Genomic DNA, 16,737 nt, shown 5'->3' with positions numbered 1-16,737 from the left:
GCCGGGGCACCATGAGCGGCCGCGTCGGGGACCTGAGCCCGCGGCAGGCGGAGGCGCTGGCCCAGGTGAGCCGGTACCGGCAGCGGGGGATGCTGCGGGCGGGGGTGGCGGCGGGGAAGCAGCCGGGGCCCGGTTTCCCGGGCCGCCCCCGCGGAGACGGGCAGAGCCGCCCCGATGTCGTGCCCGCCGCGGAGATGGGCATCACCGCCCCCCCGCGCTCCCGGTCCCGGTCCCGGCCCCTGGGTGCTCCCGCCAGCTCGGCCGCCGCCTCCACGCAGCCCCAGAGCTAAAACCCGTGGGCTGAGCCCTCCCCGTGGTGCTGCCCACTGGGGAGGGACCGTCCTGGGTGGGTTTTGGGGGTCTCACCAGCCAGACCATCCCACCGGAGGCCCCCCGGGACTGGGCATCGGTGAGGCCCCCCATCCCTCTTCCATCCCTCCCGCTGGTCCCACCGGTGGCCGGGAAACTTCCCACCCTGCCGTGGGGCTACCAGGGCCGAGGATGTCCGGCTGAACTGGCAATGGTCACCCACCAGCCACCCGCGCCACCATGGTGGCTGTGCCACCCAAGGCCACCTCCGATGCCTTCACGGGCACCTCTCCGAGGTGCCAGGTTTGATTGGGCTTTATTCCAGCCCGCCGAGAGGGAAACGCCGGCCGCTTTTATCTTATTGCTGCCTTTCAACCCAAACTCCAGCCACGGGCAGTGACCCCGGTGAGGTCTGGAGGCCAGGGGACAGGAGCGGGCACGGGGCGCAGAGCCGAAACCCTCCCGGTGCCAAGGCGGCGATGGGTGGGTGAGAAAGGCGAGCTGGGAAACCCTGCACCTTGTTTTTCACAGGGTGAAGCTGCTAATCCCGGGTTTAATTACACCTAAATTCAGTGGGAGATAATCCAATCAGCCTCATTAAGGAGAGGTCCCAGACTGGTACGGAGATTTGGGCCGTAGCCCAGCCGGGGTGAGAAGGGCCACATGCCAAGGGTTGCCCTGTCACCCCGAAACCCCTCTAGTTCTGCACCCTGTCGCCCTCTTTCCCGCTCTGGGCTGGCCAGGGCAGCTGCGACTTGGTGGGGTGTCCCTGGAGCAGGAGGACATGAGGTGACGCCCCGGTGACCAGCTCCATCCCAAAGGATGCCACTGGTGATGGCAGAGGGGGAACTGGTCTGCCTGGTCCCTGCGAGTTGACAGTGGCTGGCAGGACCCTCCCTGGAGGAGGTGGGTGGGTGGCAGCCCTCACTCACCCTCTTGCACAAGGGGACTGGCTTGGTGACACCCAGTGCTTGGTGGCCGGCCTGGGGACAGTCCCTGCCAGGGAGGAGAGTGGAGACTGGCCACTTGTCACTGCCGTGCCCGCTCCACGGGTGCCAGGGACAGGGTAAGGAGTGTCCCTTATCTCCTGCAAAAAAGAGTCCTGGCTGGGACTTTTTTTGGGAGGATAAACCTCCAACCCTGGGGCTTTCGCTTCGCTGGGGTGGGCAGCACCCACAGGGGGTGACAGTGAGGACCCCTCCGCCGACAGTCCCTCTTCTCCCCGCAGTTTCGGGAGAACCTGCAGGATGTGCTGCCCTCCCTGCCCTCCCAGGACGACTATTTCCTCCTGAAATGGCTCCGAGGTAACCCCAGGGTGGGGGGCACACGTGCTGGGGGGGGGCCAGATGACCCTGGGAGGGCTGCGGAGCCGGGGCCGCTGGCGGCGGGGCTGAGCTCTCTGCTCTCTTGCAGCGCGCGGCTTCGACGTGCCCAAGTCGGAGGCGATGCTCCGCAAGGTGAGAGGCCCCCCCGCTTTTTGTGGGGACCCCCCCATGCTGCCGTCAAGCTCCCACTGGTCACCTGGGGATGGGACAACATGCAGTGGACCACCACCCCAGCCTCTCTCTCCCGACGGATGTGACCTGCCCATGAGGTGCACCCCATCCCATGGGATAAGGGGTCTCCAAATTCCCTCACCCCGCCTCGCTCTGCTCCCTCCTCGCAGCATGTCGAGGTCCGGAAGCACATGGACGCCGACAACATCATTGCCTGGGAGGCCCCCGAGGTGGGTGTCCCCAGCCCTGGGACAGGTGTCCCTGGAGGGGACTGTCCCCGTTCCCCCCTCCCTGGGGGGCTGCGCAGCTCCCCTGAGCCCCCCGTGCTCCCGCAGGTGATCAGAAAGTACATGTCGGGGGGGATGTGCGGCTACGACCGGGAGGGCAGCCCCATCTGGTACGAGATCATCGGGCCGCTGGACGCCAAGGGGCTGCTCTTCTCCGCCTCCAAGCAGGACCTGCTCAAGAACAAGTTCCGCGACTGCGAGGTGCTGCAGCAGGAGTGCGAGCGGCAGAGCCAGAAGGTGGGCGCCTGCCCTGCCATGCCCGCACCCTGCCTGGCCCTGCCTGCCCCCACCCTGCCTGCCCACACCTTGCCAGCCCAGCTCCTGTCCGTCCCTGCCAGCCCCACCAGCCTGTCTCCCCACCCTCCTCACCACCCCATGTCCCTGCCAGCCCCGTAAGTTCCTCTCTGTTCCATCCCTACCAGCCAATGTCCTCCCCAGCCCTACAGTTCCATGTCCAGTCCATCCCCCTCAGTCCCTGCCCCTGCCAGCCCTGTAAGTCCATGTCGTCCATCCCCACACCCCAATGTTCTACCCAACTCTGTAGGTCCACGTCCAGTCCATCCCCACCAGCCTATATCCCTGCCAGCCCCGTAAGTCCATGTCCTGTCCATTCCCGCCAGCCCATATCTCTGCCAGCCCTGTAAGTCCATGTCCAGTCCATTCCCACCACCCATTGTTCTCCCCAGCCCTACAGGTCCATGCCCTGTCCTCCCCACCCCAGCCCATGTCCCTTCCAGCCCCGTAAGTCCATGTCAGGTCCATCCCTACCAGCCTGTGTCCCTACTGTCCCCACCACCCAATGCCCTCACTAGCCCTGTAAGTCCACGTCCAGTCCACCCCCACCGCAGCCCGTGCCCGTGTCCCTGTCCCAGCACCCACACCAGCCTGCAATGCCCCTTCTGCCTACACCAGCACTTGGGAGACGGCTCCTGCTGGGGGGCACCAGGCTGTTGGGGACCACCCCATCCCTGGGGCTGGCTGGGAGACCTCCTCCCGTGGGTCCCTGCAGGGGCCGGGAGCCACCTGAGCCAGCCCCTGTCCTCCCATCCCAGCTGGGCAAGAAGATCGAGATGGTGCTGATGGTTTACGACTGCGAGGGCCTGGGCTTGAAGCACCTCTGGAAGCCAGCTGTGGACACGTACGGGGAGGTGAGGGGCTTCCTGCCCGACTCCCCCCTTCCCCAGCCAGGGACGGCGGCCACCCCTGGGGCTGCAGCATGACGCAGGGATCCGGGCTGACTCATGGCCTCGAGGGATGATGCAAGAGCAGGTTCCTGCCAGAGCCTCACACCCCCCCTCAACGTTTTGGGGTGTGGGGGCCAGCCCGTGCCCCGCCGTGCTCCTCCCGTGCCCTAGTGGGTACGTGGGATGGGAAGATGACCTGAAGCTCTCCCTGTCCTGCAGCTCTTGTCCATGTTTGAGGAGAATTACCCCGAGTCCCTCAAGCGCCTGTTTATCGTGAAGGGTGAGTTCGGCCCCGGGGTCCCATTCCTCCCAGCTGGGTGCTGACCCTCCACCCTGACACCCCCCATCTGCCCCCCAGCCCCCAAGATCTTCCCCGTGGCCTACAACCTCATCAAGCACTTCCTGAGCGAGGACACCCGCAAGAAGGTCGTGGTCCTAGGATGTGAGTCCTGACCTGCTCCTCGGGGTGTCCCCGGCTGGGAGGGGTGTGGTGGAAGCCAAAACCAGGGTGCCATGTCCCCCTCTGCTTTCGTCCCACCCCAGGGTGAAACCCCAACCCTGAGGGGGAGTCCCTGGTTGGGCTGGGGCTCCCTGCAGGCGTCACAGCCCCCCCAAACCCCACTGTCCTCCGCCCCACCAGCCAACTGGAAGGAGGTCCTGCAGAAGTACATTGACCCCGAGCAGATCCCAGTGGAGTACGGGGGCACCCTGACGGACCCCGACGGGGACCCCAAGTGCCCAAGCAAGGTAGGAGAAGGCCCCCGTCCCTGGGTTCCTCAGGAGTGCACGGGTGGTCCCCCCCCCATACCCACGTCCATCTCCATCCCCTTCCAGATCAACTACGGGGGGGATGTGCCCCAGCACTACTACGTGCGGGACCAGCTGGCACAGCAGTACGAGCACACGGTGGTGGTCAACCGCGGCTCGTCCCACCAGGTCGAGTACGAGATCCTCTTCCCTGGCTGCGTCCTCAGGTGAGGAGGGGGCTCCATGCCACGGGGAAGGGGGGGGCACACACAGCAGTGGGTGCCCCAGCCCCGCCACGGCACCCCACCGGCTCTTCCCGGCCCACAGGTGGCAGTTCAGGTCGGAGGGAGCCGACGTGGGTTTCGGGGTGTACCTGAAGACCAAGATCGGCGAGCGGCAGCGGGCGGGCGACATGACTGAGGTCTACCCCAACCAACGCTACAACTCCCACATGGTGCCCGAGGACGGCTCCCTCACCTGCTCCGCACCCGGCATCTGTAAGTGCATCCCCTCGCCCCGGGGGGGGACACCCCTGGCTGCCCCCCCGCGCCCCGACACCCCCCAACACCCCCTCCTTCCCGCAGACGTCCTGCGCTTCGACAACACCTACAGCTACCTGCACGCCAAGAAGGTGAGCTACAGCGTGGAGGTGCTGCTGCCCGACGCCGCCGCCGCCCAGCAGATCCAGCACCTGGACCACAGCCCCTAGCCAGGGCCCCCCCGCACCCCCAGCCGGCCGGGCGGCTGCCCGGCGCCCCGGGGACGGCCGGAGCGGCGGCGGGAGGATGGAGGAAGCGGGGGCTGAGCCCCCCGAGCTGAACGGACCGAGGCGAGGGGGCTGTGCGGGGCCGGAGGTGTGTGTGCCGCCCCCCTCTGTGCCTTATGTGGGTCCCGCGCCCCGCCCGCCGCTGCGCGGGGCGGGGGCAGTAAAGGGACGGACCGAGCTGGCTCCGCTGCTTTTTGTCGCTCCGCCCCGGGGGCGGCCGTCGCCGCCCGCCCACGTGACCGCCGGGGTCACGTGCGCCGCCAGGCCCCGCCCCCGCCGCCGCCATCTCACGGGCGGGCGGAAGCGGCGCCCGGCGAGTCGCGCCCTGCGGCGGGGCGGGGCTTGATGGCGCGCGCTCGGGGGCGGGGCGGGCTCGTGCGACGGCGGTGGGAGCGCGCGCCATGGGGGCGGCGGAGCCCGACCTCTACCGGGACACGTGGGTCCGCTACTTGGGTGAGCACCGGCACCGCTACCGGCACCGGGCACCGCGGGGGGTACCGGCACTGCGCGCCGGGCACCGACAGCGGGTACCGGTACCGGACACCAGCACCGCACACCGGGCACCGACACTGAGTACCGGTACCGCGCACCGGCACTGATACCTGGTACCGGCACGGGCCACCGGTACCGGCCACCAGCACCACACACCGGGCACTGACACTGGGTAGCGGTACCGTACACTAGCACTGATACGTGACACCGGCACGGGACACCAGCACCGCACACCGGGCACTGGTACCACACACCAGCACTGATACCTGGCACCGACACCGGCCACCAGCACCAACACTGGGTACCAGTACCGCACACCGGCACCAGGTACCGATACTGGACACCAGCACTGCACACCAGGCACCAACACTGGGTACTGGTACCGGACACCGGCACTAATACCTGGCACCAACACTGGGGTACTGGCACCAGTACCATGCACTGGCACCATGTGCTGACACTGGGTACCGGGACTGGTCACTGTCACTGAATACCGGACACTGACACCGGTGCCAGCATCAGGCACCGACCACCCACTGGCACCATGTGCTGACACTGGGTACCAGGACTGGTCACTGTCACTGAGTACCAGACACTGACACCGGTGCCAGCATCAGGCACTGACCACCCACTGGCATTAAGGGTCCAAGGTGACCTGGCTGCTTTGATCCCCCCGGTGCAGGATCAGTCCCTGCCGCCCACCCTCCCCAGCCCCGGTGGCACGGGGCCACCCTGGAGGAGGGTGCACAGGGCCACAGCCGGTGCCCAGCCCTGCTTACCCACCCCCCCCCCCCCCCCAGGTTATGCCAATGAGGTGGGCGAGTCCTTCCGTCCACTGGTGCCAGTGCCAGTGGTGTGGGCCAGCTACGGTGTGGCCACCGCCTACGTGACCGCCGATGCCATTGACAAGGGCCGGAGAGCTGCCACTGTGAGTGCCACCCCCCACCCCAACCCCAGCCACCCCCCTAGACCCTCACCAACCTCCCTGTCCCACCCCCCTGCCAGGCACATGCGCAAGACCCCACACAGGTGGCGGTGGCCGTGGTGGACACCTTCATCTGGCAGAGCCTGGCCTCGGTGGCCATCCCTGGTGTCACCATCAACCGCCTGTGTGCCACCTCGCTGGCTCTGCTGGGCACCCTCACCCGCTGGCCCTTGCCCCTCCGCCGCTGGACCACCACCGCCCTGGGGCTGGCTGCCATCCCCCTCATCATCACCCCCATCGACAGGTAAGGGCGGGCATGGGGACACCCTGCGGGGACAATCGGGTGCCAGCCACCCCCTGCCTGCATGCTGTGGGACTGGTCCCCGTATGGGCTCGGAGGTGGGAGCCCACCCCAAAGGGGCTTTGCTGGGGTCCCACAGGGACAGAGATCAGCGGGAGCCGGGGATTAGTGAGGTGAGGCTGCGCTGAGCCTAGTTTTGGTGGGGATGGGCCTCGGTGATGGTGGGGATGGGGTCCCAAGGGATTGGGGACTGCTCCAGCTGGTGTTGACCATACCCCAAGGACCCCCCGCCAGGACCCTGCTCACCCCCCTTTCTGCTCCCGCCGCAGGACTGTAGATTTCCTGATGGACTCCAGCCTCCGCAAGCTCTACAGGGTGCCCGGAGAACCTCCTGCCCCACACTGAGCCCCCGTGGTCTGGGGAAACTGAGGCATGCTGCTGGTTTTTGGGGTGCTGAGACCCGTCGACTGTGAACCCTCGCTCCGGTAACGGCCCCAGAGTGGCCACCCTGCCCCATGGCTGGTCCTAATAAACGATTTCAAGCCTGACCCTGTACCAGGTGGTGCTCAGGAACCTCAGGAGTGCTGGAGCTGGTGGGGACCCACTGCTGCATCCCCTCCTGAGGGGACACGTGGGTCCAGTTGGGTCCCAACCCACAGGCTCTGCACCCTATGGGCATCTCCACCCTGGGATGGGGGTCCCTTCATGCCTTGAGTGGCCCTGATCACCCCCCCAGGTCCCAGCTGCAACCCCTCCAGCCCTCCACAACCACTAACTGCCCTCATGGTACACCCCTGGGACTGTCCCCAAGGTGCTGCCACCATGTCCGAGATCTTCAGTGGTGCCTCCAGGGACCTAAATCCCCCCAGCCAGGAGCCACCACCTCCAGCACCACAGGTTGGGGATGTGCCACCACACCTGGAAGCCACATCTCCTGGTACACAGGTTGGCATCCCCAACCGGTGGTGGCATCCACATGGTACCAACCAGGTGAAGGCTTTAGAGAAAAAGCAGGCTACCTTTTATTGGGGAGGAAGGGGGTCACCAGCTCACGCCAAGCCCCGTGCCAGGCTGCGGTAGTCCAGACCCACCTCACCCTCTTTCTCCGGTTCCCTGGGGACCAAGGCCCCCACCACGCTCTGCAGCTCAGCATGGAAGGGACACTGCTGCCTCGGCCGCCTCCGTCCCCGCCGGCGCCCACCAAGGCGCCAGGTGGCCAAAGCCAGCCCCAGCAGACCCCCCACCAGGGCGGCTACCACCAGGGCACTGCCCACCAGGGCCAGCCCAGCCAGCAGGAAGCTCTTCACGGTGCGGCACGGCGCTGGGGACAGCCAAAAAAAAGCCAAAATTGGGGGTTTAGAGGTTGCTTCACCATCTGGGACGGTGGGTTTAGAAGCATGGGGAGAGGGTTGGGGGTGCCCACTCACCTTCATACCATGGCACCTTCTCCTTCTGCACCAGCAGTGGTCCAACCGTCTCCCGGTGGAGCGTCCCCCATCTTGGGAGCCCTGCGGGACCACATGGCCCATACAGCCCATCCTGGCCCCAGGAGATCCTGCAAGACCCCAATGCCACACAGGACCACCACAGCCCAGTACCTGGCAGCTCTCCGGGGTGGGTGTCAGCAGGGGGACAGCCGGTGTCACAGCAGTTGCACAGGGCACTCTGGGAAGGGTTCTCTGCGTTGTGCCAGCTGGGAGGAGAGGACAGAGCTGGGCGGGTCTGGGGTCCCCAGCCTCCGCCTCAAGACCCACGCATGGTGCCATGGCAGGAGGTCCCCCAGCCCCTCAGATCTCAGCCACCCCAGAGATGTTCCTCAGGGACACCGAGCACCTCCCCAGTTCGTCTGCTCCTGGAGGGAGCAGAGCTGGGACCCGTGGTGGTGCCACCTGGCTACCACAGGAGAAGAGGTGGCATCCAGACCATGGTGGGGTGACATTGTCCCCTAGATGGGTCCCCTCACCCACTGGCTTTCACTGCCAAAGCACCCGTGGGTGCTCAGGTCCTGCGGCACCAGCAGGAGCCCGTGCCAGGGCTGAGCTTACCTGGCTGTGGCTTGGCTGTAGAAGCAGGACCTGGTGCCGTGCCCCCGCGCCGTCAGCAGGCAGTGCACATAGACCTGCGGAGACACCAGCCCCGGGCAGGGCATGCCACCACCGTGTCCTTCCTCGGGGACCCCGCTCTCCTCCCACCCACCCCCATGGGGTTGGAGCACCCCAGTGGGGAGCAGGACGCCCCAGGAGGGATGGTGCTTTGGGAGCCCCAGGCCGTCCCCAGTAGGTCCTCCCTCCCACCACCAAAGACATCGTCCCAACCTTACCTCCTCTTCCTCAGGCTCATCCTCCAGCACGGGGGCCGGGATGGTGAGCTGGAGGACAGACACCCCTCTCTGGTGCTGGACGGCCACGCTCCCCAGCTTCTCCCCTTGCAGGCACCTGAGGCAGGAGTGCAACATGGGGACATTCCCAGGCTGTCTCCAGGCCCTGGACATCCCTCCCATCAGCAGGTCTTGCAGGACCTCAGGGTGCCTGGAGCAGCGGTCCCCATCTCCCAGCCCACAGGCACTGACCCATGGCTGTTCGCCACCATGAAGAGCCTCCTGGGGTGTCCCAGCTGCTCTGAGCTGGTCCCATAGCACTGGTCCACATAGATCTCCAGGGAGATGCCAGGTCTGAAGTCAACCCTGGCCTCCAGGCGGATGGCAGAGCCGGGGCTGAGCACCAGCAGCTTCTTTGTGGCACTGGAGTCTCCTGAAGAAGAAAGGACGGCTGGTTCAGCGTGACATCCTCAAGCCTGTCCCACCACAGACAGAGACATCAGACACATCCCGGAATACCACTCATAGGTGTCTTTGCCTCCACCCTTCCGAGGCAAGTACCTGCCTGCAGCTCCTCAATTTCAGAGCCCATCCACTGTCTCTGGAATATAAGAGTTGTTCTGGCTCTGCCACCCCACTCTGGCTTCCCCACCTGCTCTCCAGAGCTGCAGCACCTTCCTGGTCCCCTCCATGGAGCTGAGAGGGACCACGACACCCATCAGAATGTCAAGGGGGAGCTGATCCCCAAAAAGCCAACCATGAAGTCAAGCACAGGATGGGGAACATCTTGAAGCACCACTGTTCAAAGCCCTACACCCTCTGCAAGACTGGGAGGGATGGTCCTGCAGGGACAACCACCTTCTCCTGGTGGGTCCTAATGCTGAGGCCACTCAGGAGAAAGCTCTGGGTGCTGATGGTCAAGCCCCAGGGTCTTGGCTGGACCCATCCTGTGGTGTCATCCCCCAAAGTTGGCACCCAGCACAAGACCCAGAGCACTCACCATCCAGGACCTTCAAGGTGAAGTTCATGCTGGGCTCCTCGGAGTGGAGGTGAGCACGAGCCCCACCAGGCACGGTGGCAGTGGCAAGCACTGGGGCTGCAGCCCTTGCCCCCATGCCTGAGGACACCACTGAAGTCACCACTGTGCGACTGAAGGATGCTGAAGTCACTGGAGCCATGGTGGTCCCTGCAGCAAGGAGAGGGTTTAACCAGTGGGGCTAAGCATGCAGCAGCTGCAGTAGCATGTCCCAGGCACAGCAGGGACATCCAGGTCCTCAGATGTCCCCATGACTCATGGAGGGCAGGTGGTGCCACACAAGGAGGGGAGAGCACCCAGGAGCTCAGCTGGGTTCAGGCACATTGGGGTGCTGCCCCAGCCAGGGTCTCCCTTGGTCTTGGTGGCCACACCCTGGCATGGGACCACTGTGTTTGCTGTGGTGGTTGGTGCTGGAGGAGGTGGTGCGCCACAAGGTTCTCCACAACCCTCCAGAAGTGCAAGGTTAAGCATCCCCAGCCACCCCAGCACTGGGAGCCCACCCAGGGTTGGAGAGGGACCAGGGGCTGCTCATGAGACAGGAGACTCTTGCCGGCAGCCATATACCCCACCAGTGGCTCTAGTCCACCCTCCCAAACCAGGTCCTTAGAGATCTGCTGAGACCTGGGGACACAGGGAGCTCCTGGCAGGTCCCCATCCTCCAACCTCACATCCCCAGAGCACAAGGCCATTTTAGGAAGGCTCCTCTCCACCAAGAAGAACTGCACCAGTAGGTCCAGGAGAGCACCAGGAACCAGCACCAGGCAAAATCAAGGGGCACTCACCACCCTCCTGCACCCAGACATGGGTGTCACCACCCACCTCCCCCAGTACAACCAGCAGAGAGCAGCTAGGGGGTCCCAGTTCCACTCACCTGCCACTCCCAGCAGAGCCTCACACAGCAGCACCCACAAGCCTAGCCCCATCCTCAGCAAGCAGCAGCTCCAGCACCTGGGGGCCTTTGAGGACCAGGGCTGGGTGTCAACGGGCTCCAGCTGGTGCTGCTGGTTTGGGGGATTTACTTGATTTTCTCTGCAGCCCATCAGCAGTCTCACGTGTGGGGCTGGTCCTGTGCACCATCCCGGTACCATCACCAGGACCTGCACCCATTGCTCAGACCCTGTCCCATCACACTGTCCCAGTTCCACCGCTCAGTCTGGTCCTGCACACAGTCCTGGTCCTGAACAAGATCCACGTCCCGCTGCATGGTCCAAAAACCACCACTTTGTCCTAGTTCCACATATGGTGCTGCTCCCACCATCTAGTTCTGGTCCTGCCTGCAGTCCCACCACTTTGCGCTGCTCCCACGTGGTCTGGTCTCACCAATCAGTCTTGGTCTCATGGATACTCCTGGTCCCACTTCCTGATATGGTTCCACCTTATGATTCTGGTCCCATCACAGTCCCTGTCTCAGTCCTACATGTGGTCCTAGTCCTACGACACAGTTCTGATCCCACCACTCAGTCATGGTCCCGCATACGGTCCTGGTCCCACCACACCGTCCTGGTCCCCAGTGCACCATCCTTGTCCTGTTACAGTCCTGCCTGCGGCCCCAGCCACAGTCCCACCACACGATCCTGGACCCATGGTCCCAGCTTGGTCCCGTTTATAGAGAACCAAAGCCCACAGGAGGAGGCTGCTGGGTGCTGGGACTGGAGGACTTCAGCTGGAGGACTTTCCTTCCACCCCTTGGCTCCAGGCAAGTGCAGAGCTGCTGCTCCCCACCCCGCGGCTCGCTGCCAGCCGCTCTCCAGGACAGGCAGCCCTTCTGGGGACGACAGCGTGGTCACGGCCAGGACGGACACCTGGTGAAGTGTGTGTGTCCGTGGCTCCTGCCCGTCTCAGATGGTCCCAAAACCCCATCGCAGCCCTCTCTGGGTGAGTTGACCCGGTGGCCCTGGCACAGAGGGACATGGAGCATGTCCCCATGGGGACATCATCCTGGACGGGCTGTGCAGCCGGCCTCCTGCCTCAGACGGGGCTTTTCCATCCGCACATCTGCAGAAGGAACCGGTGGCCAGGGTGAGACCTTAGCATGTCATGGGAGAAACCTGTGGACCTCAGGGAGGTGCCCCATATCCCCAGCGCCCATGGGCAGCATCCTGCACGGTTGAGTTTGTGGCCCCAGTGGTAGCTCCAGACTGGCCATCAGGGCTTGTGCCCACCCCGGTACTGCTGGTGCTGGAGCTTTGGAGGAGCCCCAGTGCAAGTACCCCTTGGAAACGGGCTGCACCTGCCAGCAGTGGGGCTGGCACCCGGTGGCACGAGTGAGTCGTGTCACCTGTGACGGCTGTCTCACGGGGCCAGTGTCCCTGCAAAACCAGCACATCTTCCTGGTGGCATCTACGCACCATGTGAGTCCCACGCCAGGACTGATGGGGAGAGCAGAGCTGGGACCCTGAGGGAATACTGGGACATCGCCTCTGGGCAGAGCAGGATCGGGCCCCCTGCGAGGTGAGGTCAGCGTAGGGAGGTCCCCATCCCCTCTACCTCCCAGAGGAGATGGATGGAGACCGAGCTGGACCATCCTTACATCAAAAACTGCCAAATCCACAATTATTTTACAAAAGTAGAATTGCTTTTTTTTTATTTCTGGGATACAGAAACACGAAGGGAGCAGAACATGGGCTGGGGGCCGGCGGGGGTCCCTTCGCCGCGGGGGAGGCTCAGCTGCAGGTGCCACCTCTGTGCCTGGCCAGGGCCACTCTCGGCAGGACACTGCGTTGCCGGTGTCATCCAGCCCAGCCGGGACACCCCAGGGCTGTTCCCCCCACGGGGGTGGGATGGATCTCATCCTCGGGGGTGGCATCACTGGGACGGCAGCCGCCGGACCCTGCTTCACACCTGCTCCCCACGCCGGTTCTCACCAGACCCCGTGGACCTCCCGGGGTGTCCCCTGTAGGGATCGTGGCCACAGGGCCCTCTAACAGCGACAATGTGGGGCTGGGAGGGGACGTGCTGCACCGACGTCCTTCCCCTGGATAAATGCTGGGGCTTTTGGGGTGGGTTTTCCATTCTCCAAACCCAAGTGTGGTTTCTGTCGCATCTTCCGGCTGGCTCCGGGTCATGGCATGCCATGGACTGATGGAAGGCTGAGAACGTGCTGTGCTCCTCACACCCGTGGGCTGGGACCTACTGGAGCAGGGCAGCAGGCTCCAAGAAGTAGCCCCAAACCCAAGGTTTGAGGGAAATGGAGTGATTTGAGGAGCCCCTTGGGGTCTGGGTTCCCTGCCAGCAGCTCTGCCCACCCCAGGCAAGGAGAAGCCCCTGCCACCACTGCCCGACCCATGGCGTGCCTCCGGCGACGTGGTGATGGATGTCCTGCTCCCGCCGTGACGAGGCTGTGTCCTTCACGAATACCTCCTCCGGCCTTTCCGTGGGGAAGGAAGAAGTGGATCCTGCTGGAAAAAGCCACCCTCAAGCCCCCAATTCTTGACCCCTCGGAGGCAGTGGGTGATGGCAGCTCCTCCACAGGCTCCTGCCCGAGCAGGGGCTCAGCAAGCAGGTGATGAAAGGTCCCTCCCCGAGCGTTCCTGAGTGCTGGAGCCTCCAGCTGGTTCTGCTCACGTCCAACCAAAAGATGCCATGAATAAGAAAAAGGAAAGCACCTGGTTCTTCCCCGGGGACAGCGGGGCACCCGCCACCCCCTACCACTTCAGGAAGTCCCGCACGCGGCTCCACAGCTTGGTGATCCAGAGGTTGACGCCCAGGTCGGTCAGGTACTGGATTTCGGGCGTCAGCATCTTGCGGCACAGCTTCTGGTGCTTCTTGTTGATCTTCTTCTTCAAGTTGTAGCCCAGGATGGACTTCTCCCCCAGCGGCTGCCAGGGTTGCATGGAGGACTCTTGGATGGCACTGGCGTCCACAGGGTGTCCCCCATCGATGCAGATGCTCTTCATTTTCTCGTTCTCCCGCTGCAGCTCCGCCACGTCCCTGGCCATCCTCTCCCTCCCGTAGGCTTCTACCTTACGCCAGAAGGTGGCATTAAAATAGCGGTAGAGCTTGGCGTCGATGAGATTCCAGGAGGTGGCCTTCTCGTAGAGCTCAGGGGTCAGCCGGGAGACGTTGGAGTCCTTCCGGGCGTTGAGCTTGAAGTAGAGGACATCCTCCAGCTGCCAGCACAGCAGATCCTTCAGCAGCACCAGGGACTCGTCGAAGTACTCAAGCAACATGACGAGGTGGAAACGGCGATCTATCTCCTGGATGTGCTCCTCCACCAGCGGGCTGTTGGCGTTCATGTTGTTGTCGTAGCCCAAGTCAAAGAAGAGGAGGTTTTGGAGGTAGTGAGCGTTGAACCCGTTGGGGTCGTAGTAGTGCCAGGGGTCCCGGAGGAACTCCGCCAGCTTGTCCTCCCCTGGCAGCTTCCAGGTGAGGGGGATGATGCGCTCGAAGTAGTGGAAGGAGGACTCAAAGAGGTAGGCAGGGTCCCGCAGCACCGTCACAAAGGTGGTGTCCGCCGGCAGGAGCTTGCGCACCTCCTCATAGTGGAAGCGCATGTGGTTGCAGATGATGTTGAAGCACACGCCGGGCCGGTAGTGCTGCACCTGGCTGCGCTCGAAGTAGGAGGGGTAGTAGAAGTCGTTGCGGCCATTGGGGAAGGCGAATTTCAAGCGATGCTTCTCCCCGAAGCGGAAGAGGATGTTGAGGATGGTGCTGCTGGCTGTCTTGTGTGTCTTCATGAACATGACGTTCAGCTTGGGCAGGCAGCTCTGTCCTGAGGGGCTGCCCGTGCTGTTGGCCACCGCTGACACCTTGCCGAGAGGCGAGTAGGAGGAGCAGGAGGAGGGGACAGGGATCCTGGTGGGCAGAAGAGACAGGACACCATGGTGAGGGCAGCTCGGCCAATGTGGCCCAGCCACCATGGAGGCTTGGCCATTATCCTTCCTGGAGGAGTTGGACCTGGGGATGGGTGTTGGATCTGGGAATGGGATGGGTGTTGGATCTGGGAATGGGTGCTGGACCCGGGAATGAGTGCTCACCCTGGGAACGGGTGCTGGACCTGGGAATGGGTGCTTGCCCCCAGTGACACCCAAGCTCATCGGCAGAGACAAGCCCGGCTTTGGGCAGAGCCCCCTTCACCCCCAGCCATGTGCCCAGCAGGACAGGGGCACCCACCTGGCAGGACTTCCTTGGCAAGCAGGGCCCACCACCCCACGAGCCCCTCACCATCAGATGCACCTCTGGGCCACCAAACCAAGTTCATTCACCCCCTGGACAACCCCAGCCACCGAGGACACACCACCATGGGAGTCTTCTCGTGATCAGTCCCCACTAGCATCAGTGCAGCCTGAGCAGAGGGTCCCTATCCCTCCCCACAAGCCCTGGTGCAGGTGATGGTGAGATGCGCATGAAGATGAGCTCTCCATGGCCGTAAATCCATGGCCAAGAGCTGATAACGTTCTTGTGAGGTCCGGAAGCTCTCAACCCCTCATAGGAGTTGTGGAGGATCCAGCACGCCAGTAAAGAGGGAAATAATTCTGGCACATGGCCCCACAGATGAGCTCTCGAGCCCTTGGGGAGCACCGAGGACAACTTGTGTGCTATCCGAGATGCCCGGAGCAGGGAACAGAGACCGCAGTGTCGAGTGACTTTGGACACTGCTAATGAAGTTGCAAAGCTGATCCTTGATAACGATCCCATCGGCCAGTGCAGCTCGGCACGTAGCTGATGAAACGCCTGCGGGCGGATCTCTATAAGCTCCGAGATAAAAATGGAAGGCTGGGAGGGACGGCCGGGAGCTGAGCCCGCACCCGTCGCTGCAGGTGAGAATTTGTGCGTGGCAGCGCCCCGGGTGCTCCCGAAGGACGAGCCCTTGATGAAGAGTGTCCCCGATAAACTCTTCATCACTTGACAAATGGACGAAGCGGCTCTGCCCACTGCTCCTGGCTGCCGGGGAACGTCTCCTCTGATGTTTTACCTTCTCCCAGGGGACGTGAAGCTGCGGTGGGTAGGGGGTCTCCTGCACCTCCTTGTCCCCTCCATCACCCAGGACCTGCCATTTTGCAGCAGGTCCTCCCGGAGTGAGCGTCCCCAGCTCCCCTGGGAGTCAGGGTTCGCTTCCCCCCCCCCATGGGACAGGGCGCAGTCTCCAACAGGAGGCTGTAAGAAGGGGACATCTTGGTGTGAAGCCACCAGAACCTTGAAAGCCCCAGGACCGTCTCCAGTTGGGGGTGCCCAGTGTGAAATGGGGTCAGTGAGGTGCGGGGGGCACACGTGGGGACCCCACACTCACTCTGTCATGCTGACTTGCAGTGGAGGGATGGCGTAGGAGTAGAGCAGCAGCATGAAGCTGGTCAGGAGGGTCCCCAGGACGAGCCCCTTGCACATGGACCTCCAGTGCTTCCCATGGTGCAGCATCCTGGTCACCTGCAGCCGGCGGAGAGACGAGCCGTTAGCGCCGGGGCTGGGGAAGTGGGGACCGGGGGGGAACTGTGGGACTCGAGCGAGAAGCAAATGAGCCACGAGGGCGTCTCATGGACATGGGAAGCTCCAGGAAGCATCTCACCGGGCTTTTTGTCACCGGCACTGCCGGCAGAGAAGGCGAGCCAGTACCAGGCGTGCCCCCGGGCGAAGGCACAACAGGCTTGTGGTCAAAGAGCAGCGGCTCTGCCCACCCCACGTAACCTTTGCCCGCCTTGAGAAAACTCAGAGCAACTCCCTGGCCCGCGGCAGGAGCAGCTGGAGAGGCCGCGGGGCCGGAAATGGCGGCGGGGAGAAAGGGGCCATGCCACGGGGCAGCCTGACTGCAGAGCGGGCATCCTCTGCCTCCCCCAGCACCCAAAAATCACCGACACGGGCAGGAGCTTTCCAAGGGTGGCTGGGATGCCTTTTCCAAAGAAAATCTCCAGGCCGGATCAGGAGCTCGGGATGTATGGGATGC

General features: G+C 63.9%; 4 protein-coding genes across 4 annotated transcripts; 2 read left to right on the top strand and 2 right to left on the bottom strand.

The window, feature by feature from the left end:
• Positions 1 to 11: 11 nt before the first annotated feature.
• On the top strand, positions 12 to 4,732 carry SEC14L2 (SEC14 like lipid binding 2). The gene is made up of 12 exons (XM_086623401.1): positions 12 to 65; positions 1,538 to 1,613; positions 1,723 to 1,766; positions 1,976 to 2,035; positions 2,141 to 2,329; positions 3,145 to 3,240; positions 3,496 to 3,556; positions 3,635 to 3,718; positions 3,917 to 4,023; positions 4,111 to 4,250; positions 4,351 to 4,520; positions 4,608 to 4,732. The coding sequence occupies exons 1-12, from the start codon at positions 12 to 14 to the stop codon at positions 4,730 to 4,732; spliced, it is 1,206 nt and encodes a 401-aa protein (XP_086479527.1).
• Positions 4,733 to 5,190: 458 nt separating this feature from the next.
• On the top strand, positions 5,191 to 6,912 carry MTFP1 (mitochondrial fission process 1). The gene is made up of 4 exons (XM_086623665.1): positions 5,191 to 5,242; positions 6,082 to 6,209; positions 6,287 to 6,510; positions 6,837 to 6,912. Exons 1-4 carry the CDS (start codon positions 5,191 to 5,193, stop codon positions 6,910 to 6,912), a joined length of 480 nt encoding a protein of 159 aa, XP_086479791.1.
• A 644-nt stretch (positions 6,913 to 7,556) lies between these two features.
• LOC147527383 (uncharacterized) lies at positions 7,557 to 10,783 on the bottom strand. Its single transcript, XM_086623270.1, has 8 exons — positions 10,732 to 10,783; positions 9,821 to 10,010; positions 9,077 to 9,247; positions 8,828 to 8,942; positions 8,553 to 8,626; positions 8,106 to 8,200; positions 7,935 to 8,015; positions 7,557 to 7,828 (listed from the first exon to the last, which is right to left on the bottom strand). The coding sequence occupies exons 1-8, from the start codon at positions 10,781 to 10,783 to the stop codon at positions 7,557 to 7,559; spliced, it is 1,050 nt and encodes a 349-aa protein (XP_086479396.1).
• A 2,721-nt stretch (positions 10,784 to 13,504) lies between these two features.
• On the bottom strand, positions 13,505 to 16,214 carry GAL3ST1 (galactose-3-O-sulfotransferase 1). The gene is made up of 2 exons (XM_009979467.2): positions 16,090 to 16,214; positions 13,505 to 14,654 (listed from the first exon to the last, which is right to left on the bottom strand). The coding sequence occupies exons 1-2, from the start codon at positions 16,212 to 16,214 to the stop codon at positions 13,505 to 13,507; spliced, it is 1,275 nt and encodes a 424-aa protein (XP_009977769.2).
• Positions 16,215 to 16,737: the final 523 nt, after the last annotated feature.

The sequence above is a fragment of the Tauraco erythrolophus genome, chromosome 19, assembly GCF_009769465.1.
Source record: "Tauraco erythrolophus isolate bTauEry1 chromosome 19, bTauEry1.pri, whole genome shotgun sequence".
Taxonomy (NCBI): domain Eukaryota; kingdom Metazoa; phylum Chordata; class Aves; order Musophagiformes; family Musophagidae; genus Tauraco; species Tauraco erythrolophus.
The sequence above is the reverse complement of the archived record's forward strand: the minus strand, read 5'-3'. Positions and strand labels throughout refer to the sequence as shown.